General features: G+C 48.3%; 1 protein-coding gene across 5 annotated transcripts in view; it reads right to left on the bottom strand.

The window, feature by feature from the left end:
- Nucleotides 1-5,544, bottom strand: part of LOC108152746 (histidine-rich glycoprotein) — an 86,721-nt gene extending 81,177 nt beyond the window's left edge. For 2 of the 5 annotated variants that reach the window (XR_004471403.1, XR_001774847.2), the window contains exon 1: nt 4,554-5,544. Coding sequence is in view for 1 of the 5 variants with exons in the window: in XM_017282295.2 (XP_017137784.1) it covers nt 4,831-5,013 (183 nt within the window). In the remaining 4 variants the exon portion in view is untranslated. The remainder of the gene's footprint in view (nt 1-4,553) is intronic. The other 3 variants (XR_004471402.1, XM_017282295.2, XM_017282297.2) reach the window with 3 other exon arrangements.
- Between the last annotated feature and the right edge of the window lie 20,619 nt (nt 5,545-26,163).

Genomic DNA, 26,163 nt, shown 5'->3' with positions numbered 1-26,163 from the left:
GTACCCCCCTTAAGTAGAACACCCCTTGATTCGGTTGCATTTACTAGCCTGCAGTGCCGGCCTTACCCTCTCACTGCATATACCCTGGCCCATCCACTTGACTCCTTTTCGGGGCATATTTTTTGTTGGGCGGTGCCGTCGCGCCTAATATACGAGTGTATGAGCGCATGTCTATGTGTATCGGGGGGCGGCGGGGGCAATTTTCGCTAAGTGGATAATGTGCATTATGCAAAAAAATTGCAAAAATGGTTCAAATGGTAAAACGCTAAAATGGTAGCTTAAATGTTAAATATGTCATAAAACACTTCATTTTCCAAGAGCCAGACACTGCCATGCCATGGGCCGTGGGCCCTGGGCCTTAACTGTCAGTTAAAGTTTGACAGTCCCAAAAAAAGGCCAAACTATAATAATAATTATCCCTTCCTGTATCATGCAAGGGGGCCTCCTGCCTTGGCTAGAGACAGGAAGAGCCCCAGAAGAGAATTCCATTCCACGGCAGACAGAGGAATATCTATTCGATTCGATTCGATTCGATTCTGTTCGAACGGATTGTCAACCGGAATGGAGTTCTTATTGCATTGCTGTCCGAAAACTGTCCGAAGTGTCCAATGCGGAGTCCGCCCCCTTGGGGCCCGCGCTCAACAATAAAGTCAATAAAACAAATCTGCAATTGATTATGGGCTCTGGATATGCAGCATGCACTCGCTCGTACGGTAGATACAGATACAGATACAGATACAGAGATAGATGGAAAATATGGTAAATATGTGCACTTTGCCAATTGAATGACACGACCTTGAGGCAACGACGGCAACGGCGAGTCGTGTAATGAAATGCAATTACGATCAAGAATCGCACGACCCACACACCACACACACACACACACACACACAGGGCATGCCACACAGGCAGGCACAGCCCCAAGTGCCCCTCCTCTTCCTCCTCCTCCTCCCCTCTCATTCAAGCAAAGGCTCGTTCTCTACGCATGGGGCTCCGACTCCAACTCCGACTCTGGCTCTGGTCACCGCGTGAGTTCTGGCGATAAATCGAAAATTGTTTGCACTGCCAAAAAGGCAAATAAATGCATCAGAATGCAGCATGGAAGGGGGAGGAGGAGGAGGCAGAGGCAGAAGCAGAGGCAGAGGCCACTCTGTGGAGTTCCATGGAGTTATGGAATTATGTGTCAAATTGGTGCTGCAACAAACAAGAGTTAATGGACATCCCCCTCCTCCCCCAACACACAGCCCCATCCTGGAGCCTGCCGCTGCCGCCGCTGCTGGTGCCTTCTGCCTGTGATTTTCCGCACATTGAATGTGTTTTTAATTACCAAACCGAAGAGGGAGAGGGGAGAGGGAGAGGGGAGAGGGAGAGGGGAGAGAGAGGGCGAAAGAGATGCCAAAAGAGCGGCAAAAGATGGTTAAATGGTAAAACGCCCGAAACGAGCGAAAAGCTGAAAATGCCGCCGCGTCGCAGTCGTAGATAACAATTTAGCGGCGATTTAGGCATGTCCAAAGGGAGGAGCATGGTGGGGGGGGCAGGCGATGGAGCTGCAGTTGGAGCCAATGCCCACACCCTGATTCCTGATTCCTGATTCCAGATCCACACAGAAATCCCAGCACCCGCGATGCCTGCACAAAACGGAGGAAGCCTCTCCTTCGTGGGGTGGTGGGACGGTGGGCTGCTACTGTGCTAAAAGTTTAGCATGCGGAAAATTAACATGCACTCCTCCCTCTCCCTCTCCCTCCCTCTCTCTGTGTTCCCTTCCTCTTTGTTCCCTATCTCTTTATGTGTCTCCTCTGCGCGTGTTTCCTGCTTTTGCTGGCGGGAGAGAAAGAGATTTCCCCGGTGAGAAAAGCCAATGGGCAACAGAGGCAGAGGCAGAGGCCGAGGCTGCTGTGGCAGAGATTGAGCGTGTGACCAAAGTCAAGTGCAGTGAAAAGTAATTAACTTGAATTTGGACAAAGCGAGAGGCATGAGGCACAAACCGTGAGCTTGTGGCACACACACACACACACACACACACCGATACACAGTGGGTGACCAATAATCGCGGTGCTTAAAAAACTTTCGAAATATTGAAATACCCAATGATTTCCGATTATTAATTTTTTCGAATTCTCCCTCTCTCTCGCGTGTGTGGGAAAGAGATTTGATGATCCAATGATCCAATGATCCAATGATCCAATCGATTCGCTTTGAGAGGCCTATTAAAATATTTGATTGGACCACCGCCGGAGCCAAAGCCAGAGCCAGAGACTTTGATTCTCTGATTCTCCGTTTCTCTGATTGAAACATAAAATTCGTCACAGAGAGCAACAGCTTTTGAATGATCGGCGGGGCTTCCACGACGCCGACTATTTATATTTATAGAGAAACGAAGTCTATGTATGTTTTCCCAGAAATGTCCCGATCTAATGCAATTTGACATGCAACATGGGATGGGGGCAACAGCAGTCAGACAGACTCCACCGATGCAGCAGCAGGAGCAGCATCAGCAGACGACTCCCCCACACATGGGGGCAAGCACTTGGACCAAGGCATCGCATAGCATCGCTGGATGGGAGGATGGGAGGATGACACTTGTCTCCGACTGCCACTGGGAGTGCAGCACCTTCTCCTGCGCCTCCCCGCGACATCTGTTTAGTGCGAATCTTCTGCTTCTGCTTCTGCTTCTCTCTTCTTTTTTGGATGGAATGCATATCATGCACTCATTACATTGCAAATTGCAGACGGGGGAAAATAGTTTTCCACGCAGCAGCAGCGGCAGCAGCGTCTCTGAAGTTCAATGCTCGGCGGGCGGACGAGAGGCAGCCGAAGAGTTGCCTCTACTTTTCACACATGTCCTCGCGGATCTCGCAAGTCGCCTCTCGATTGTGGGTGCATGCCCCACACACACATACATATATATATTTTCTTTTATATAGAAAGATCTGCAGACAATCTGTGGAACAATGTGATAAATCTTCTGCTTCTCTACGCTGCAAGTGCCGTGCAGTTCGGGCCCCGTCTCTGGGTGCTGGTGGGAGTGTTGCTGTGTTGCAAGTGCAACGTCTGGCAAACGTGGCAGACACAACTGCAGTTCTTCCTCTGGGGCACAGCCCAGGCATTGGCCTCCTCCTCGTCTGTGCCGCAGCAACAACTTGTACATCATTTTCAATGCTAAGAGGCAACATCTACAAAAAAAAAACACCAAAAACAAAAAACATTCAACATGAGGAAGAAGGTGGGTGTTTCGGGTGTCGAATCTGTTGATACCCTCGAAGCGAAAGATTTCTGGCATTTCAATGGATTTCGATGTGTAGATTTCTTCAGCAATTCCCCGCATCACATATCACCCCACTCCGTCCGTATACCCACTCCTCCAAAGAAAGGGTGCCCCACAGTCGAGGATCGAGGAACATCGCTGTTTGCAGATGTCTTGCAGATTTCCTTGTCGCAGTCGCAGTCGCAGTTTTTGTTGCTGCCGCCAAATAGTTTGCGTTGAGCGCAAATTACAAATTCAAATTTAATTAAGTAAAAAATTAAACAAACATGCAGACGCGTCTGCGTTTGTAGTTTGTCAGTCAGCGGCAGGCGGAAGGGGGCAGGGGGCAGGCGGCAGGGGGCAAGGAGGCGGCGCGGGCCTGCAGCATCAAGGAGGGGAGCGTCGTCTGTCAATGTGACAAGCGACAAGCAGTGCAACATGGAGAGTCGTCTCCATCGTACCGATGCCTGCCCCCCACTCCACTGCACTGCACTCCAATCCAACCCAATCCCAATCCCAATCCCAATCCACTCCACCAATGCAAATCAATGACATCGACTACGACACATCGGCACTTCAATCGATTGTCTCTTTCTCTCACACCTTGCCGCAACGGCCTCGTCTGCGGCAGCCCCCACTCCTACCCTCCCCTCCCCCTACCCCTGCTACCACCCTACTCCGCCTGCCGCTGCGGCTGGCCGTTCTATAAATGTTTCAATTAAAATAAAATAATATGCCCACTCGACTCGAAGGCGAGCCTTTTATGGGAGTCGCCTCGCGCTCGCTCTCGCTCTCGCGCAATCGAAGGTGTTTTTTTTTTGTTTTTTTTGTTTTTGTTTGTGCCGCATAATTGCATGGAGCGTCAACCGCAGTCCACACATCCCAGGCCACCACCCAACAGCCACCCAACAAGCACCCATGAATTATGAACCGCCATTTCTTCGCCAAGAGCCCAGCGAGAGCGTCCCGTCCAGGAGGAGTCCGAGAGCCTCCATTAGCCGGAAAGGTAACAATTTGCAAGGCACTGAGAACAGGGCTGGGAGAGCATTCAATTAGGGAAAATACAGTGATCAGGCAATCAGGAATCCATGCCAGATACGGAGCGAGGGGGGGGGCAGTTTTAGAAGGATATCCACAGAGAACTCAAATTGAATTAGATTTTGTGTGAAAAGAATGCGCGCAGAAGTGGGAAGAGTGTGGAAGATGGCAAACTAAATTGCAGCTCTTCAAAACAATGCAATAGATTATGCTCTTAAATTAAGAGAGAGAGAGAACACTACAAAATAACGCTTAACTCTCTTTCGCTTACCTTTTTGCCGTAATTGTTGTCCCGTTAGATTTGCATTGCTGTATTCGCCCTCTTCTCTTTGTACTTCTAGCTCTTATATACATTTCCTTTTTTGCGATCGTTATTTTTCCCCTTCGCCCACGCCCACGAAAAACGATTTGTAAACAGCAATTTCAATAAGAGCACGCATTTTGGGTATATAAATAGTAAGGTGAGCCGTTATAGGGCAGACTCCCACGCGCATTCCCAAATTTTGATGGAGAGAGAGGTGACATCTACAGAATGTGGAGTGCCTCACCTTGTTAGAGTGTGACACTTGGCGGGAGAGCATAAGAGATTGCTCATCTTCGCATCGCCTACCACATGTTGGAGTGGGTGTGCTCTCTCTCTCTCTCTCTTGGTACCTTTTCTGCATATTCTTATTGCAGCCGCGGGCAACGCGTGACCGAATGAAAAAAAAACATGAGACGCCTGTGGACATAAGGCTATTTATGCTTGTTTGGACATTAACAAAATGATTGATTGTTTATTTATAATATGTTTCTATACATCCAAAACATATAAATCATTTTTGCACTGCACTTGCACGCATTTACGGAGCTTTCTTTGTGGCTTTTGGTCCGCGTTCACCCACGCATTGCTTTTTTTGCACTAAACACTGTAGCAACGTTGATCTTGGGTTGTTTTTTATATTTAAACACTGCTGGACTACACGGCACTACACTACGGAGCTGGGCGACCGTTTTCCCCGATGGATTATCACAATTTTCCCGGCTTTTCCGGCAAAACAACGCGGAGCTGACTTGCGAAAAAACGCTTGAAAAGGAGAGCGGGCGGGAACTATGGAAAGCTGCGAGAGCGGCAGTGATGCGTGGCGTGAGTGGCTTCGGTGCTCGCTCATTCCAGGCTCTCCTCCTGTTCCACTTCCTAATTGCTCTCCCACTCTCACTTCCAATCCTCTCCCTAGTGGTTCGCACATGGGAAATCGGCAATCGGTTACTGATATCTTCGCTTCGTCCCGCTCGCTGAAAAAGCGAAACGTTCTGCTCTCTCTCTCCCCTCCCTCCAACAAGTACCACACTCTTCTACTGCACAGGTTAGTGGTTTTATGAGCCACCTGTTGGTGCTGGAGCGACTGAGAGGGCGATAGGTGCGGCTGTATGTGCAGAATTTGGCTGCAAATCTAGAACTCTATGTAGAATCCATAGGAAATGGAGTATATTGATCAAAAATCAATTAAAATTACTGGTTTTTGATGAACACCAAGGAATAGAGGTTCCTTGATATTCCTATGCCCAAACGATCTAAAACTCCATTGGGTATTACAGAAATTCTCCAGAATGGCAAGAGTTACATCTCGTAGGAAACCAACCAGACGAATCGCCATGACTAATCACAGTTCAGTGACTCTTTCAGACGCAATCCCGCACCCAACCAGCGAACCAGCGAACTAGCGAACCATCGCCTAACTTCCCACCGCCATCTAGCACCCATCTAGCCCTCCCCCTGCCCCCTGCCCCCTCCTCATCCACGCGTTGGGGCCATTTGCCATCCATCAGATGCGAAAAGTGGCAGCAGGGGGGGAGGCAGCGAAGAGTCGAAGTCAGAGCCAAAATGCATTTGCATTTTGCATAAAAGTTGGCAACGTTTCGGGCCTGCAGGGCGCGCGCTCTTCTCGCATTGTCAACGGTACTTTTAAGCCATAAAGCGTTTAGGCCAATCGACAAGACAGACAGAGAGAGAGAGAGAGAGAGAGAGAGAGAGAGGGACTCTAGACTCTGTGGATGCGTCAGCCTGTGTACCACAACCTGTTGCACCTCTCTTTCTCTCTCGCACTGTCTTTCCATCAACTAATTATGGAATCAAATGAGCAAAGGCCTCGAGACTCCGAGAGCCACGAAGACGACGACGACGACGACGACATTCATAATGGAATATTTAGCATTGAGTTTATTGGCGGCACCTACATGAAATCATCATTAAATGTTGCAAACTCGTTTGCCGCAATTTGTGGCAGCATTAGCCATCACATCGCATCGGATGGATGTGTCGATGTGTCGTTGTGGATGTGGATGCCCCTTTTTTTGTCAGTGGCTGGGACGTGACTGCTGGCTCCATTGGACCCACATGAGGCAATTGATTCGACTTCCGTTCTCTGTCGAGAGAAGGAAAGTAGACTGTGGCACGACCCCAGGAAGTGGTTGGTGCAACGGGGCGGCCGGAGGCGGGAGGCGGGAGGCGGGAGGCGGATGGTTGGAGGAGACTCCAAGTCGACAAAGTCTTGAACCCTTTTCAATATAAATCAATTCGAAAATGCAAACGGAACTTGCAACATACGTCAATGTATGGGGAAGAGCAGGAAAAGGCCAAGAGCCAAGCAAAAATAAAAAAAAAAAACCCCAGAAAGAAATCTCAAGACATTTCAAATTTAAAATGCGATTTTCCCCAGCAAGAGAAAGGCCTCAGCGGGAGGATACAGAGGGGGCACAAAAGTCAGAGAAAAGCCCAGAGAGAGCGAAGGACCCGCACACAGCACATATGCCAAGTCAAATTGAAAGGATAATTCGCCCGCAAACACCCTCCTGGGAGGACTCCACACATTCTCCTTGTTCCTGGGTCAAAAGGAGACCCCAATCTACCCGTACCCGTACCCCTCTGCTGTCCCGCTGTCCTGCTGCCAAGTGGAAGTCTACTGCTGCTGATGGCATGCTAACACGCCTTTGAATTTCGCCAATTGCTGTTGGCGCACGTACAAAACACTTAAATTCTCGCAGAGCCACAGAGGACACCCCAGAATAGTTCCTACATGTAGCAGATATACTCGTACTATATAGATACACTCGTACGTACGTACGTACGTATATCTGAGATGCATGGGGCGGCTGCTGTCTGTCTGGGGGCCTTGGCCTGCCGCAAGGATTTTTGGGCTGGCAGCCCGAAAGACGAGGAGAGCACGTTTAAGAAATAGAATTTTTAAGCAAGTACGAGCTTTATCCCTGGGGGATATGTGCCGCTAAGTATCTGTTATTTTAAATGTATCTCACGGTGCATGCCACAGCCACACTGTATACTTTCCCCGCTAATGAATGGCCTTTCTGCTCATCTGCTTTCGCTGAGGAATGGCCTGCTGTTCAATATGTTTTCGTGGACGATTTGTTGGCTAAAAGGCAATTAGTCCTTTGTGGCAGCACCCTCTGGCCTGGGACTCATCCGCTGGCCACATTTCACGTGGCAACAGTGGCGTTTTGTGGCAGTCTCAGATAGTGGCCGCACAGCGGAGGAGACTGTGCCATGGAGACAGTGCCCTGGGGCAGAGTGGCAGAGTGGCAGCGCGGCTATGTGGCAGTGCCAGTGGCAGTGGCAGCAGCAGTAGCAGGGAGTGTGGCAAACAGTTGCTGCATAATAAATAGCGCTAACCACGTAATGCTGCAGCTGCAGTGCAGGGATTTCGTATACATTTTTTATGCGAAACACCCGCCACAAGAAGAACCAGACAGCCAGTCCTGCAGCTCCTGCGACTCCTCCTCTTTTTTGGGGCATGCAGCAGCTCCTTCTGCTGGGGTAAAAAGTTTAAGGCAAGAAAAGTCAACAGTTAACAATGCGGCGGCTTCAACGTGTCGCCACGAAACTTTGTTCTTCCGCTGGCTGCCCCCCCCCCCAGGATGGTCCCAGGATGGCCCCGGAATCCTTTAAGTTTTCCTCCTGCTAATTGGATTTTATCAACTCAATAAAAACGGAATTAAATCCACTTACATGGTGTCATCCGAGGGGGCAGATCGGGGGGGTCGGCGGACGTCCGTGGATGACCATTCGACACAAAAGTTTTTAACTTTTTGGCAGACATTATGCATGGAAAAGTAGGAATTTTCCAAAGGAGCTCTCTCCTGGCAGTCTCCAGGAGTCCTGCGACAGTCGCCGGGGCAGCAGGGGCACTGCCACTTTGTTTAGTAACTCGCCGCCCGAAAAACTTTTGCATATTAAAATGTTATAAAAAGCAATGGCCATAGTTTCGGCTGCCAATTGCATAAAAAAGAGATCTCTGTGGCAGGTTTTATGTGGCATAACCAGCGCCAATGCAACGCTGCGTATGCGCAATGTTTTTTGTGTTTTTTTTTTTTGGCAAAAAGAGAGCTCTGCTGATTCCCCTGTTGTTTTTCCAGCAGATAAAATGTCATTAAGCTAAAGTGCAACATACACCCAAGGCACACGCAGAAATGGGGCACAGAAAGAGGGGCAGCAGCCAGGTGCAGGGGGGTGGGCAGGGGGGACTGCTCTGCTCGGCTCTGCTCTGCTCTGCCCACACAGTGGTCAAGTCTCAAGTACATTGCGTGACGACGCCTTCGCATGCCGCAACAGCAGGACATGGGATATGGGATATGGGAGTCGACTCCGAAAGGTGCAGTCACAGTCGAGAGTCGGAGACGGTGCTGATGGTGGTGGTGGTGCCTCCTGTTGGCCAGATTACGCGCACGATATGCTAATTTACACAACGGCCCCCGCTGTCGTCCCCGCCGTCCCACTCTCTGGTGTCCCGCGGAATAAAGGAATTGCAGATGCGAGATGGCGATGGAGTCGCGGCCTCTGCCTTGTTGTGGGCGATGACACGATGGTGGCACCACGCAATGGTGCTGCCCCACAATGGGGTGGCACTGGGAGAAAAGGGGGACTCTCCTACGAAGATCTATAAGGTTTTACCTTTTCTTTAAAAAAGGGTTCTAATATCTAATTTAATTTACGGAAAGAAAAGCTATATTTTATTCACCCTAAACGATGCTTAAAGAACTCTCCCTCAATGCGATCCCTGATTGCAATTGTAATTCTTTCAATATCTGTCTGATAGAAGATCTCTGAGAAAGAATACCAATCTGAGAGTTTCTTTAAATACAAATTAACGTGCTAGATACGATTTTGTTGAAGAAACTCTCTCGTAATTCGTTGTGGTTTCTCCTTTAATCTCCCATTTCCTGGATCTATTCAAAATTGTTTAACGAAATTCTATCTTAAAGAACTCTTTTTTTTGATATGGGTGCCCCTTTTTCTGTCATTTCTCATGGTATTTACATGGATTTGAAGGGACTCTTCTAGGCAAAAGATCTCTAAAAGGCATTCCCTCACTTTCGTTCGTTCATTCTTCTGATAACCATTTCCCATGCTCAGGAAATCCTCATACGTATATTCTCTAACAAATATTTCCCCCATATTCCTAGCTCTGGCAAAAGTACACCCCGTTTTTTCTCTCAGTGTATGCCGCCTGATCGATATCGGTGTGCAGAAAAATGTGGTAAATACAAGCAATCGAGTTGTAATAAATTTTCAAGTGTAACGCACCCGCGCCCCAAAAAAAAGCAAAAGAAGAGCCACAGAAAAGAGACTCGACTCCGACTTGTTGCACGCATGTTGACACACGCATGTGGCAGAGTGGAGACAGAGAGGAAGCAGAGGAGGAGTGAGACTGAGGACTGGGGCAGACAGGAGTGGCAAAAGAGTGTGGCAGATGGTGGGAGAAGGGGGAGGTGGGGGCTGGGGGCTATCGTTAGAAAGGCCGCTGATATCTGGCCAAACATTTCACCTGTTTAGCCCCCGAGTCGAAAGTTGCGCCCGAGGGGCCATTTACCATTTACCACATGCCTCATGCCTCATGCCGCATGCCGCATGCCTCTTGTCCACTTGTCCGCTTGTCCATTTGCCTCTTCGCCAGTTGTTCAGTTGCTGCCACAAAAAGCTCCCTCCCTTCCCCTGCCTCCCCTCCCGCGCAATGCGTTGCGGTTGCAACCACTTAAATATCGACTGCCTGCTGTTGCCCGTTGCATGCAACAAGCGTCAATCACCCGCACAAAACTGAATATAAAAGAAATCCACAACGAGAAAAGGAAATCGAACTCTGGATAGTCGAAGCTTTGGATCCCCTTTAAAAATTAAATGATTTTATCGGGTATAAAGGATATAGTCAGTCGATATATAAGGTATTTATATATGATATATTATCCTTCTTTAACAATCGATTGTGAAACAAAGAAGTGCAGAAAGGTTTTTCCTACTAAAATCGTCTATTGTTCGATTTTGATCCTATGATTCCTATGAGAACTAAAGGATTTAGCCACCCAATCTTGCCTTAGCTATAAGAAAACATATAAGACTACAGCTTCCTTAGGGAATTCGAAATTCTCTCACCGATGGGCGCTGCTGTATGACGCGCAAATAAGAAATAGCGCTCCAATCTTCATGGTTTCTAGAATCTTTTTTCTTCCTTTCTTCTTCCTTTGTTTTTTTTTTATAAAAATCTTTATAAAATCCATGGTACCCTCTCTTCCTGAAGGGTATTTTGAAAACTGCAGCAACCGTTGCCTGTTTTGCTATGGAAAATTGTTGATTTGCCGCTTGATTGCGTGCGTGCCAGTGCTCCAGAGAGAGAGAGAGAGAGAGAGAGAGAGACTCCAAAGAGTGGGGGAGCATGCTGGAGTGGGAGGAGTGCTGTGCTGCGGTTCCCGAGGGTAGAGGGTACCCTCTGCTGCCTCTTGGGGGCACCTGCACACCTGAACGACCATTCGGGCGATTATAGAATTGCACTTGGAGTCGACTCCAACAGTCGAGTGTCGATTATCGATAGTGTTTGAGTTGGTGTGTGTGTGTGTGTGTGAGGCATTCAACGGGAAATGTGTTAAAGAAAGTTGTATGCCCCCCAAGGGTACCGATAGATGGATGGATGGTCTATTAAATGCTTGATATGCGACGCCTATTGTTAGGTCCAGGCGGAACAGAAAGCTATATTGTATATATATTTGTAATATATGTGGATTCTGCTTTGCAGAATTCTCCCTGGAGCTATTGCTATCACCCAATCTATGAATGAAATACCCCTTCTGTCACTCCCTAGAGTAATCCTCCCTGGAATACCCCTCCTTTCGCTCCCTATTCCTGCCCAGAAGACCCCTTCTTTCTCTCTCCCTGGAGTACTCATCGAGAGAGCTCTTTTATGACACACATTTTAATGCCGGAAGTCTGCCCCGTGGCGTTCGAAGCGGGTCAGTGGCAAGCGGCAAGCGGCAAGCAGCGGCAGAGAAAGGAGAGTGGCGTGTGGTGCCTGTGCCTGTGCCTGCCCCCCAACCGGGTGAGCAGAGCCTGGGAACGGAAGCTGCTCTGTCAGTCCCACATCCCAGCCCCAGCGGCAACAGTCATTAACAGCTCCACCAACAGCCAACAGCCAACAGCCAGCCTGGTGGTAATTAAGCGTCCTTTTTTGCTTGCCACAAAAAACCCAAACCCAACCCCAAACCCCCTGTTGCAGCTGAAGTTGGAGTCGTAGTCGGAGTTGGAGTCGAGACTCCACAGTCGTCGTCGCCGTCGTTCATCCGTCAGGTGTTAATGGAAAATTTGCATTTTCGTTTAAAGTTTTCGCTCGCTTGCGCATGTGCATTGTTAATGCTTTGAGACGCATCGATTCGTCATGAGCGCTGGTTAATTGAATGTTTAAATGTTTAAATGTTAGACAACGTAGGAGATGGGGAGCCCGGTGAAGGGTCCACAAAAGCCAAAAGCCCCTCATGTAGAGGGGGCAAGCACACACACACTCCACTCAATCGCGTTTGGCAATGGTTGTAAAATCGTGGCAGGCAGCGAGACCACGCGAAAGAGACACTCGTACTCGACCGCGAGGTGCGAGTGCGAGTATCTGAAACGGTATTCCAGATCCCATGGCATGGGAATGCGAATTGGGAATGAAATATATCTCCTATTGATAGCATTTCCTACCTTCAACACAAGGCTGTAAAAGACAGCTGGGGAAATATATTGCTCTCGGCAGACATACTGTTGATAGACCGATGAGAACCGGAAGAACGTAACGAAAACTTGGGCGTAAAGTGGTCTAGAAAGCAGAGAATGTTAGAGGCCTTGGGGGTATCTTATACATCGCTTAAAGAAACGTAATTTTACTTTTATTCCAATGTGTTTCTCACAAAATCCCCAAAATTGTATACCAGTATGTATACCAATTATGTATAACAGTGTTTCCTTATAGTTTTGTCTTGAAAATTTTGCATAATAGTCTTGTATAACAGTCTGGTATGACAGATTAGTGTATAAGAGTTGTATAAAAGTGTTGTATAACCGTTTTTACCACAGTTCTCTATAAAATACTTTTGAATTCGTATATTAAGTTCGTATACCAGTATTGTATAACAATTCGGTACAGCACTTATGGACTACAGCTTAGTATAACAGTTTAGTTCTGGAGAACAATAAACTCCTCCCCTATAATCGCTGTCTTCAAGAAATACCTCTTCATCGGATAATTTTCTATGAACCACAAATGCAGCATAGATTCCTTTAAAGCTTCCTTTAAACGATCTTCAATCTGTTCTAAAACCTCATAAAAGGAGGCCCAGTTTTTATAGATTTTTTTGCTCTGATTTTCCCTGGAAAAGTGCCTTACAATTATGAGAGGAGGCGGCAGCAGCACTCATCAGTGGAATGCCATCACATGGCCATGTTTCGTCATCCTTCCTTCCAGTCCTGATGCTGCTGCTACTCATACTCCTGTGGCTGTGCCTGTGCCTGTGCCTGGTCCTCCTCCTCCCCTTTTTATGGCAGTGGGCGATTATGCCACAGCGATAAGCATATTGGTCGTAGAGCAACGCGATCCGAGCCACACCACCACCGATTGGGGCGCACCAAAGTGGCAAGAGCAATTTGTAGTCGGGTGAACGTGGCAGCGACCAAAACGGCAGCAAAGATTTTCAGGCTCGCTTTTTTTTATAGTCGGTCGCCGCTGCCGCTGCCGCTGCTGCTGCTTGCTGCTGTTGTCTGCCGCTTAATTAATAGACAGTCCGAGTGTGCTGCAGCAGCAGCAGCAGCAGCAGCAGCCGAACGGACGGACGGACGGACCACTTGCCACTTGCATATGATCAGTATGTGTTGATTGGTGGCATACTACATTCGCGTGGTTGCAGGGGCACGGGACATGGGGTATGGGGGGGCATCGTATCTGTCTGCTGCTCTTGGTATCGTGTTCGTATCTCTCGGCCAGCGGCTTTTATGGGCCGTTGTGTTGACAATTTTTGCCATATGTGCAACGGCCTTCGCGGCCGTTCTTGTCGCATAAATCAAGTGGCAGGCAGCAGCGGCAGGAGGCAGCAGAGGGGCAGCAAAAACAGGCCTGGGGGCTGGGAGCTGGGAGCTGGGGTACAGGAGTTACGTTGCAGCTGCAACACAAAGCACAATCGCAACAAAACGAATTGAATCAGAATTGCGGGTGTTGTTCGTTGTTCGATTTTTATTTCCCAGCCTGCCACAACGGGTTTTCCGCTCAGGCGACCTTAGCAAATATGCAACACACTCGGAGACAGACAATTTATTGCCCAGCCATCAATGGAAGTCAATGAGTCGCCGCCAGAGCCCCCTGTCCTCTGTCCCCTGTCGCCTGTCCCCTGTCCCCTGCCCCTCCCTCTGTCCCTGCCACTGCCACTGCCTCTGAGGTCGCTGCTATGCAGCCGCCGCGATAATCGTGTGTGGGTGTACCTGGCAGACACCAGCTCTCCCCCAACAAGAGATGGGGCTCCCAGCATCGGCGACGACTCCACAGCTAACTTGAAGCTGCACCTGCTGCCGCTGCCACTGCCACTGCCGTTGCAGCTGCAATGCCTCTCTGCAACGCATGCAAATTTGTGATTAAGGTCAGCCGGCAGCAGCAGCAGCCGGCGCATCATCATCTGCGACGAGACGACTCCGCAAGCAGCAACAACAGTGCAACAGTGCAACACATCTCCGGGGTTAAGTCTCGAGAATGTTTGTCTATCTGAATGTCTGTCTGGCTCCTCTCTGGGGGATTGTGGGTGTCTGTTGTGGCTGGATGTTGATCGAGCAGGGGCCACTGGGGCCAGGGGGCAATCGTTTGTCAGAGACAGAGCCCGCGGAATTGCGCAGCCACAGTCACAGCGACAGCGACAGCCGACATTTGGCAACAGAGAAAACGGGAGAGGCTTTGGGATTCATAGTAATGATCCAAAGATGAGGTATTCCTGGAAGGAAATGATTGTAGGTGGGCATTTATTTTTTTTAATAACTGTTATACTAAACTTGTACATTAAACTACTATTAAAACTGTTATACTAAACTGTAATGCAAAACTATTGTATTGTTTTTCTATTCTTAACTGTTATAAGCACAACTTACGAAAGAGTTCTACAAAACTTTATAAAAAACTGTCATACTATACGAGTATGCCCAACTTCTGTACTAAACTGTTATAAACAACTATTATACCAAACTTTAATATTTAAATTGTTATATTACACTGTTAGAAATGACTTCTATAGAACAAGTTTACTTAAAACTGTTATACGAAACTGTAATATTTTGAGAATTTCAGATTGTTATACAAAACTTGAATGACAGATAAATGGAATAGATATTCCATGTAGGAAACGTTAACCAGTCTTCCAAAACTGTTATACTAACTGTTGTAGATCCCAGGAAACGTTCATCAAATACTTGTATGTTATATTCCATCATTCAAAGTCTGTTCTGAAAACGGCAAGTACGTATATGTTGTAAAATACAATTTGGGAGCCACCTCTTATTGTTCTTCAAAGTTTTTACTCCAATTTGGTGGAAACTTTTGTTAAATTAACTGGTAAACGATGAAATCTTTAGAAGACTTGGTTTCAGATTAGACCCTAACACCTTCGATGTTTAATTTTTGAAAGTTATGAAAGACTCTTCTATTAAATGTTTAACGGGAGGAGCACTGGCAGGGAGACATCCCCGCCCCGCCCCCCAAGGAATTCCTGAATGTTTTATCTCAAATCGCAAATCTGAAAGAGCACTAAAATCCACAAATCGTTTAGCAATTTTGTGGCTGCAATTCATTTTGATTTGTTCTTTGGTTTTACCTTCCATTCATACCCCGCCCCCCAACACTCCTCTGCAGCCAGCCCTCTTCTTGCCACCAATCTGCCATTTCAGAGACAATCTTGCGGCTGTTAACGACAAATGACATTCAGAAAGCTATGAATTTTATGGGCAGAACCAGAAGAACCCCTCTCGCAGCATGAATGAAGAGGATTCTACCAGTCGATTGAAAGGGGCCGGGCGGGGGGGACTGTAGTGGAGTGTGGTTCCCAGTCGAGTGCAGTAGATTCTGTGGCAGGTTATGCGGGTGCCCCATACACCAGACCCCCTAGATCCCAGACCCCATCAACAACTAACCCGCGCAGAAACCACCGTCTCTCTGAAAGCAGGTTTCACCTGCCTCTAAAGCAGCCTTCAGCCGCTGTACCTCTTATGCCCCTTGCCACTGCCTCTGCCTCTTGTCACCTCCTGTGCGTCTCCTCTGCGGCGACTGTGCTGTGGTGTAATTAATGCAGCAGCAGCTGCGCTTTGCCTTCACTCCCCCAGCCCTGCCCTGCCCCGCCCTGCCCCACCACTGTGGTACGAGCCTTATCTCCGTGTGGCAGATCGAACAAGAAAAGAAATCTTTTATAGTCTTTTGCGGTTTGTCTTTGAGTCACATTTTGGCATGCATTTGGCATCGATTTAGAAACGCTGCTGTCCCGCCCGATGCCCCGATGCCCCGATCCCCAATCCGATGCCAGATCCGAGTGGCACCGAGTGGCGGCTGGTGGCATGAGTGGTGCGTGAGTGTGGGAATCTCATGTGTCCTCCCTCTGGCTGTCTCCCTCTGCTGCTGCGGCGGCGGTGGCGGCGGCTGCGACTGCGGGTGCAATGAGGAGCCGATTCCAATCTCCACATTTCTTGGCTCTCTGTGGCGGGCGCTGCCAAACGGAGCGCAACACCCGCCGCAGACGACCGATTGGAATCGGATTGGTGGCTGCTGCCGCCTCCTACTACTACGCTTTGGTGCAAGTGTTTTTCTTCCTCTTCAAGTTTTCAAGCGAATTTTCATGAATTTTTAGTTTAATTTCTGAGATGATGGCGATAAGAGCGGGGCAACCGAAAAAAATTGCATTTCATTTGCCGCACTTGCAGCATCGCATCCGAAATGAATGCAAAAACGACAGCAAAATTGATGAATGCAGCATCAGAGGCGAGGGGAAACACCTACCAGGGGCGGAAGGAGAAGAAATTAGAGGCAGTAGCAGAAGCAGTAGCAGTAGCAGCGGTGGCATGCAGCATGAGGCATTCAAATACTTGACCAAGAATGCTATTCTCTGCCTCTATCTCTCCCCCTCTCCCTCGCCCTCGCCCTCTTCCCGTGTCATAGTGCCTCATCAGCATCAACATGATGCGAGTTCCGCTCCGTTCTGTTCCTGTCGTGCGGCTCATAAAACGCCAAAAGGAAATGGTTGTACCACAGGGTGGCGGAGATCGAGACAGGGGATACCCTTTGAGGGCTTTTCTCAAGTGCAACAAAGAAGTATTTATTGGTATTTCCTTATTTCTTCAATCATATTTCTGTCTCCACTATTCTCTTGAAATATGCCTTAAGCATCTAACTCTTCTTCTGATCTGATACCTGTTTTATAATTACCTATTAGACATTAAAGAAATCTTTTCCTACAACAGGTTTCCTTTTTTTAAGGTTTAAAAATGTCTTCCTACAACAAATACTAATGGAGGACACACAAATCAATTAGGTAAAGAGCTCTAACGAATGTAGAGCATCATTATTTCCTTCATTTATCGCGGGTAAATGTATCACGCGTCATACAGCAGCGTCCCTCGGTCAGCTCACATTTGTGCTTGGGATACGCTCGGCTTCCTAATAAATATATCAATTATCATCCCTACCAAGAATATACCTTGGATTTGGCATCACAAAGTCTGGAGATTGGTATCCTATACAAACCATCCTTCGAAACCATCATACCCTTTCTTCCTTGAGAAGAGGAAACCCTGAAGAGTCCTGGGTCCAAAAAAAGAGCTTCCAATTTGTGCGGCTTGTCGTAAAGTGTTTCTGTTGTTTTTTCGCCTGCTGCTGCAGGAGTGCAGGCATTCATTTGGTTTTTATGAGCCGAGGACCAACGTCGTCCTTCTGTGTGCCCTGACTTTATTAGAAGCCACGACCAGGTGCCACAAGGCAGGCCAGGAACAGGCAGAGGCCACGAAGCCATGAAGCCATGAAGCCATGAAGAAGCCTGCTTAGTCATGTCTTGCTGTGGCATGTCCTTTGTTCCTCCTACCGTGCCGCCGCCTATTCCTGGCTCCTGCTGACTCCTGTTTTCTGTTGATTTACGCGCTGGCTTATTGCTTTTCCTGGCCTGGCCCGAAAGCCGAGCCAGAAGCACCCACAGTGGTGGGACACAGGAAAGACAAATTGTTTGGGACATTTTCCAAATATTTTGGGCCACGTTAATTGTGCGATTAATCTGGGATTAGAAACTGCTGTCTTCGGTCTGTCTCCTCTGCAGATCGATGGTCTGCGGTATCTTGTGTCTTCTGTGCAGCAGATCGTGTAAATCAGCAATTGGCAACGCCTTTCCCCTCCCCATAAATAATGAGGAGGCTGCTCTCTTTCAGCTGTTTTCCTCTCTGTGGTTCTTTCTCTCCGTCTCTCTCTCTCTCTCTAAGGTGAGTGATGGAGAGATTGCAATCGGGTGGAAGCCACCTGATTGCAGCCGCCTGATCATCGCAGCAGAAGCAGCAGCAGAAGCAGTAGAGGTATAAGAGTTATATTGTGGCATATATCAATATCAAACTGTGCCACACAAAAAACATCAGCAGCCACCTGCATCTGCCACAAGCTTCTCTCCATCTGGAATCTCCAACAGCGGCGCGAAGCCTTTATTAAGTTGTAAAAATGAGTGAAAGGAGAACAAAAGCCAAGCCACAGCGAAATCGGAGTACACTTTGAGGTTGCTCCAGGTAAAAGGCCTTCCCACAATGTCAGAATGTGGCATGCCCCATCTGTGAGTGAGGGTATTCTGTGCCACAGCTGCTGGTAATTGATTACCACTGCAGCAGCAGCAGCAGCAGCAGCAGCAGTGAGCGAAGGGTAGTCCTCGCCTTGGATCTTGGATCTCCATTAAATTGCCAAGTGAAGATCAGGGCCACTGACACTGACAGGCAGGCCCTCGCTCGCACCTGAGGTTACGCATTGATTGCGCATACGCAGCGTGCAACGTGCAACGTGCAGCGTGCAGCGTGCAGCGTTTTCCCACCAGCAAAATGTGGAAACAATTTTTAATAATTGACAATTAAACTAACAATAATTGACAATAAATATTTAAGGCTGTGGCTGTGGCTGTGACTCCTCGACTGCTGTTGCTGCCTCAGCAATTAATGGCGCCTTTTAGCCATATAAAGCAAGGGTACTAGCCAGCGTCTGAGCCTCAATTGACTCATAGTTCAAGCCTCAGTTCCCGCCACTGTTTGGGCCCCGACTCCACCATTCAAGCCTCCACTCCTGCCTCCATTTAGGCCTCCGCTTTAGCCTTAGTTAAGGCCTCAATCGAATCACAGCTCGAGCCTCATTTCTATGTCAAAACGTCAAACGGCGGCCCATTGATGCTGGCGACAGTGTGAGAACTTTTCCACTGGCTTTGTTGGGGCCTTAAAATAAAATATAACTCAATTAGCGGGGAGTTTCGAAACCGATAAATCAATCAAACGCTAAAACACTGAGCAATAATCGAGAGCAGATCCCAGAGAGGGAGATTCCAGAGAGGGAGAGATCCCAGCCAGCAGCCACCCCGCTGCTTTGGCACCTGGGGGCTGCGGGGGGCTGCTGCTGCTACTCCACTGATGATTTGCGTGTTGCATGGCCATTTCTCAGAGCCAACATCCGGTGCTTATAGATGGTGGCAAAAACTCTCTTCTGCTGCAACTTTTGGCCGGAGCCCCTACTCCCGCCTGGGTACGCCAGAGATCCCACTCTTTATCCATCGCCTACTCCTACTCCTGCTTCAGCTCCAGCTCCCTCGTCATCTCCTACTCCTTCCTCTTCCACAGATCCCCCTTTTTATGCTCCCACTCCTGCGCCACTCTGCTCCGCGCCGCTCCAGTCCGCTCTCCTTCTTAAGATCTCTTTCAAAACTTAATTGAAACATTTTTGCGTAAGCGGTCAGACAGGCCTCCTCCTGCTGCTGCTCCTCCTGCTCCTCTTGCTGCTGCTTCTCCTGTGACATGGCACCTCACCCACGCACCATTTTGTTGCAAGAGACTCCTGTCCCAGGCTGAGGCTCATTCCGCGCTGCAATGCTTTTGCCTTGTCACAAATTGAAAGCTACAAGCGGCAGAGTACACGATTTATGTGGGCCGAATGATCGGACGGGGAGGATACTATCAAAGGGAGGGTGGGGTGAAAGTATAGATGCACCGATGCGCCGATGCACCGCTGCACCGCTGCACCATGGTGCATGCCGCGCTGCATTCATTGCTTTTTGGTTAATCCCCAGGCTGAGAGGCAACATGGCCATGAACGCCGCCAGTTTTATGGCATTTTAATGGTCACTTAATTTTGTTTATGTTTAATGGGCGCGCCTTCTGGCAGCTGCCTGCCCCGATCCCCTGCGCCCCATACCCCCGTCAGCCCCCCAATCGAAGACTGGCGATTGGAGACTGGACTCCTATTGATTGCCGATTAACCGCAAACGATCCAATGGATACGCCGCCATTGTTTTGCCAAATTGCAGCATAATTTCCAGAATATTTTTGGCCAAAAGTTGGCGCTGTGAAATTTTAATCAGCCTTTCCGCGAAAGAGTTGTTCCTCTTTCCCACAGCCTCCCAATCTCAATGGCCACAATCTATGGCTTGAATTAACAAAATCATAAAGCAAATAGTACGACCATATAGTAGACGCTTGTGGCATGCCACAGAGATGCAAAGAGAGACGGAGAGCGACGGAGAGAGAGAGCGAGAACACCTCTAATGATGATGAGCGCATCGCTTTTTCAAGCAAATTGCAGCCACATTTCCTTTGTCGGCAATGGCACTGGCAGCACCTCTCCTTCCTGGGGTTCTGTTCTCTGATTCTCCTGGTCTTTTGGCCATTGTCCATGGTGCTTCCTCTCGCTCCTGCACTGCCTCCTGCTCTCCTGGCCATAATGATTTATTGACCGCAATTCTAGAGACATTTTATTGCATTTTAATTAGTGTAATTTCAATGTTTGCCGCTGCCACAGCCACAGCCACAACTTTTGATAGAACTCCCAGAAAAGAGACTTCGCCCTCTCGGAAGGAGGAGACTGGGACTGGGACTGGGACTTCCTCGATCTCTAAGCCTGCCCCAAAATGCTCATTAAATTTGATTTAAACGCCTGTCACTCTTTCTGCCACACCCACATGCCATCTATGCCCCATGCCCCATGCCATAGTTCGCGTGTCGTCGCTCAAAAACCGTCGCCCACAAACAGTTCATAAATCCACAAGATTTAATAACTCATAAATGCATGTAAATGCAACAGCAACAACAACAACAACAGCAACAATCACCGTAGTATAATGTGCCACATATTTTGAATGTCGCATAAAGAGCACCACAGACCCCAACACACACACACACACAGACACAGACACAGACAGACACGCCACAGACGCAAAAATCATACTCATACGAGTGTATGGGGGAGGACACAACAAGAGAAACGACAACGAAGATGGGAATACACTTACGGAAGTGCCCCTCGAAGCCATAGAGGGGCACTGCTGCATGACACGTGTATAATTTTGTGAATATTCAAATGGGACTACTCTTCAGCTTAAGATCATCTGTGGGAAGAATTTTCCATGAAAGGAGTTGCCACTTTGTTCATAAATGTTCTTTGTTCTTATATGTTCCATATATGTTCCTTAGATCCTTTAAAAGGAATACTCTGGTATGTAATACTTTTCAGACTCGTTAGAAACACAGATTTCCCTTTCCTACTTTGAGTTTTTGGCAGATCCAACTCCCGAAACAGCTTAAAATTAACAGAATTCATAAAATATTCCACAACTTTTGAAGACAGAATACTTCTCTACCCAATCAACTCCCAAATGAGAGTGTATTCATGCTATAGCTAAAACATATTGAGCCTCAGTAAAGTTGTGTAATCCAAAATCACTTTCAAACTCCATAAAGAACTCCTTTAGCCCATTTTCAAGAGAGTATAAAGATATTAAGTGGAAAATTGGTAAAGAAAATAGTTCAAAATTGGAGTTTGGGCAGGACAGCAACCATACAATCATTCACCCAAAAGAATAAACCCATAACCCAAACGAAGAGACGAGCAAGCAACAAAGTTTCAGCATATCCGTGGGAGGAAGATCCTTTAACGTCCTTCAGAGCTGGAAGGGAAGCATCCTCCATGGCTCGAAGGCGAGTGAATGATTTGACCAAAACGAAGTCATCTTTCCTCGCTCCGCGCTCGCTCACTGGCAAAACGATGACAAATTGCATGAAATAATATAAATTTTGCAGTCAAGACAGTAAAAACTGTCTGGGGCCTTGGACCCAGGGACCCTGCATGGCCCCCCCTCCCTCCCCCACCAAAAGAGCAGCTCAGTGACGGAGACCCAGAGATGGAGCTGGAGATGGAGCTGGAGCTTTGGTGTTGGGCATGGGAGTCTGGCAGCCGAGTAAACTGTTGTTTTTCACGACGACGCGTGTCACATTGTCCACCCACAAGAGCAGACGACAGACCAGACTTGAATCTGTGGAGACTGGAGAGAGGAGCAGACCATTCGAAGGGGCAGCAGCAGCAGAAGGAGCATTGGAAAATTTGCATAATTTGCTTGTCTGGAGAGGCGGCGGCACACCCACACGTCTCCGCTGTCTCCGCTGTCGCCGCCTCCGGTTTGACTCCTCCAAAACAGAACGCCCTTTTTTCGTCAATTGAGTTTTTGGTTTTCGTTTATGATTATCCCAAAAGCAACAAACACCCGCATGCCACGTTATTCAAAGGAGAGACGTCTCGTCTGTACATGGGGGGGGGGGGGGGCAACCCTTTTCCTTCTCTTGTTGCACCAACAATTGACAACAAATTGATGTGGAATCGGTTATCATCTCTCATTAGGGGAACACACAGGCTCATTAAGGCATTAAGACCCGGAAAGTGATCAATAATTGTTGAGATTTTCCCATTTAATTTGTTTGATTTCAGGCGACAGAGCAATAATATGCCCGCGCCACTGCATAAATCTCAATAAATTTATAGTTATCGGGCAATAAAGTGTCACCGGGTACGAGCACTACTTCATTCTTCATTCTCCTTCTCGTTGCCGGTTCCTTCGGGCATGGGCCTCCTCATGGGCAAGCCTCCTGCCAGAATGAGCCGCCATCCTGAGACTCGTTTCGACTGCTTGCTTCATCCTTCTCCAAGTACAATATAGGCCTTCCTTCATTCACGTATGAGACTCCCTGCTCGGCTCGACCGACTCTGCTTGTTGATAAATTGAATGCGTTTCGAGCATTTGAAAATCGCAGGCAATTAAGGAGCTCTGCAAACAGCAGTCGCAGTCGCAGTCGCGTTGCAACAGTAACAGCTGTCTGTGCAACACCTTCAGCTCTGCAGACCCCTCCTCCCTCTCTTCTCCTCTCCTTTCTGATCTGATCTGGGGATCGCGGGAAACTCTTCGCCCTGTGAGTCCATATCAAAGCATCTCTCACTCGGCGGCGTTCTCTCTCTGATTGCAGCGACATGCTCGAAATTACTTTTCTGTGTAAAGCAAACACACGCATACTCGTGCACAGATGCCACCACCGAAAGCCAAACGGTGCAACAATGCTGCCACTGAAGCGCGAATTGTGGGAGATTTTTTCGGGGTGCAAAGGTGAATGCGGAATGCCCTAGGGCCAGAATCGATGGGTACTCAATGGATCCAACAAACTATAGACTACAGAATGGGTATGCAAGTGCAACATTGTGCGTATCTTTCCACTAAATGTGGCGGAATATCTTAGGAAGAAGAGGCATATACTGGGGTTTGCTTTCCATTGTAACCTCTGGTTTATTCCCAGCACTTCTATGCAGCTTCCAGCTCTATTACATCCGTACTATCCTGTACTTCTGTACTTTCCTGAAAATTACAGATCCATTCGCGGTTCCAAAGTTCCCATACTCCAGCCATACCCTAACTGAAGCGGTAAGCAAATATCAAAGCTATGCCCCATCTCCAGCCACCATTCCAAATGCCACTACAGATATCATTGTCTTACCACTTGCTACACATTTTCACACACTCTCTTTCTGCCCAGGAGCGGAAGAGGGAGAGGGAGAGGGAGGGGGGAGATGCAGCAGCAGGGATCACATCGGCAGCTGCGATAAGCGGGAATTAAATAATTTTACACTCCTCTCTCGCTCGCTCGATGGCGATTATCGGCGTGCGATTGCGCGATGCCGATGCCGATGCCGATTGCAATACGGATACGATTTGGTATATGCTAACGAGCCGCGCGGCGGCTGCCTATAATTGGCCCAAAAACCAGAAGACACAGGCACCGAACCACTGAACTGCCGAACGAGCGAGCAACAAGGAGAACAGCGTGCCACAGTGCCACAGAGGAACAGCACAGGCACAGGCAGAGGCAGAGGCACAGTCAGAGGCAGAGGCAGAGCCACGCCACGCCACGCGCTTTGGATTTGCAGGTTCGAGTGCGCGGTTTTTGGTTTTGGGCTCTGGTTGTGCGACTGACTCCTCGGGAGTCAAGTAATTGACAAACAATTACCTTTAACGCAGCATTGTTTCCACGGCAGCGTCTTTGATCCGTTCGGCATTCGGGGATGCGGCATTCGGCGGCTTTCAAGTTCAAAAGGAGGCAAACACCTCAATTTTGGTAGCCAAACCGCTTTGCTGCTTTGCCTATGTCCGAGAGTGGGGCATGAGTCCATGGGGAATCGAGCCGAGCATCAGCACCCTCACATGCCACAGCCACCTCCGTGCCGCCTTGCCGCCTTGCCGCCTTACCGCCTTTGTCCGCATCTTCACCCCCACACACACCATACCATGCAACACCTGCCGCTGCAGAGACCATAATAATAAATATTTCATGAAGCTGTCAGCAACAAATAATCTAAAAACTGTGCACCGCCGCACTGACCAAAAGCCAACAAAAGAAGCCGCCAAACGATGGACGCTGGACGCTGGACGCTGGACGCTGGATAGAACCCAAACCCAGAGCGAAACCCAACCCATCTTCAAGGCGGAAAACCCATCCAAACAGTGCCCCGAACGTGGGGCTATTTGTGGCAGCAACAATGAGCATTCGTTCGGCTTTAGTGGGTGTTGGTCTCGTCTCCACTCTCCCCTGCGATTGGAGGAGGAGACTGCAAGATCCGAACTGGAGGAGGAGACGGAGAGATCTGAAGTGGAGGAGGCAGCAGGAGGATCATCATCAAGTGGAGGCTGGCTACCGAACAAATGGAATGCGGAATACACACACACACACAGAGATACAGATACAGATACGATTGGAGGAGCTGTGGAGCATTGGAGCATTGGAGCATTTATTAAACATAAATTCATGGCTATATTGACATTGTTTCTGCTCCTCTTGCGCTCCCCTCTCTCTCGGAAATCAATTCAAATGCTAGTAGTGCTCCTCCTTTCAGTGATGTCGCGCAAATATCACAATATTTCGATAACAAGAAAGCGGGAACAGTGATTTCTCAAAGTGAGATTTGAAAATGAAGCTCTAGCTAAAGGTTTTCTAAGGCAAAAGTAGTACAAAGTAAGGGAATATTATAATATTTATGAAACTGGAAGTGGAACTGTGATTTTTAATCGAAAGAGATGGGAAAAATGGAGCCAATCTTCAGTGAAAGTACTCCCATCTATAGAGAGATCATAATATTTAAGAATAGAGAACTAGAACTGTGATTTTTCTTGGAAGAACGAAACAATTTGAATCGGCAAAGTCCTCTGGTAGTACCGAAAGCTACCAAATACTTGAAGATGTGTGCAAAATGCACTTAAAACTCGAACTGAAAGCTGTTCTAAGGTAAATAAATGCAAGATAAGTGCACTTAGAGTGATTATATCTGATACGAGTATCTATGAGTCTCAAGCACAACAATAGCAGCTCCAAATAATCAACAAAAACAAACGTGAAGCAGTGAAACATGGAAACAGTGAAACAACCTTCTTCTTCTCACACGAGACAGATGATGGATTCACTGACTGCAGCGCTGCCGAGTATCTGCTGGGCCCCGTAGCCACAGGCCAAGAGCAGACATCAGAGTGCCCAGAGCGGAGAGCCATGGCCAGAGCCCGTTTTCAGTGATCTGGAGCAGCCGTCGCTCCATGGTGCAGCATGCAGCATGCAGCATGCTCCATGCACCTGTCAATACATTTGACATAAACCGGTCGCCTCCTGAGCTTACGCACTGGGGAGAAGGAAGCTCCCACCCCTGAGGCAGGCGGCGGCAGCGGCGGCGGCGCATTGGGAGTTGGTCCGGGGAATTCTTTTGCTGGGCAAAGCAGAGCAGACCTGTTGCCCCATCAGCATCCTCATCCACATCCACATCCACATCCTCATCCTCATCGTTGTCGTCGTGGTCGTCATCATTTGATGCGTCAAACATGCGCTCAAACGCCTCGATAGCGACTGCGACTGCGAGAGGCTAAGGCTGTGGCATGGACTGCCGCTGTAACTGGAGCTGCGGCATCGATGCGATGCGACGCGTTGGCGACTGGCAGAAAATTTTTATTATTATTATGACCATTTTAGCTACCAAGCAATGCGTAAAGCAAAT

This window comes from Drosophila miranda, chromosome XR (assembly GCF_003369915.1).
Source record: "Drosophila miranda strain MSH22 chromosome XR, D.miranda_PacBio2.1, whole genome shotgun sequence".
Classification (NCBI taxonomy): Eukaryota; Metazoa; Arthropoda; class Insecta; order Diptera; family Drosophilidae; genus Drosophila; species Drosophila miranda.
This window is presented reverse-complemented; position numbering and strand designations above follow the sequence as displayed.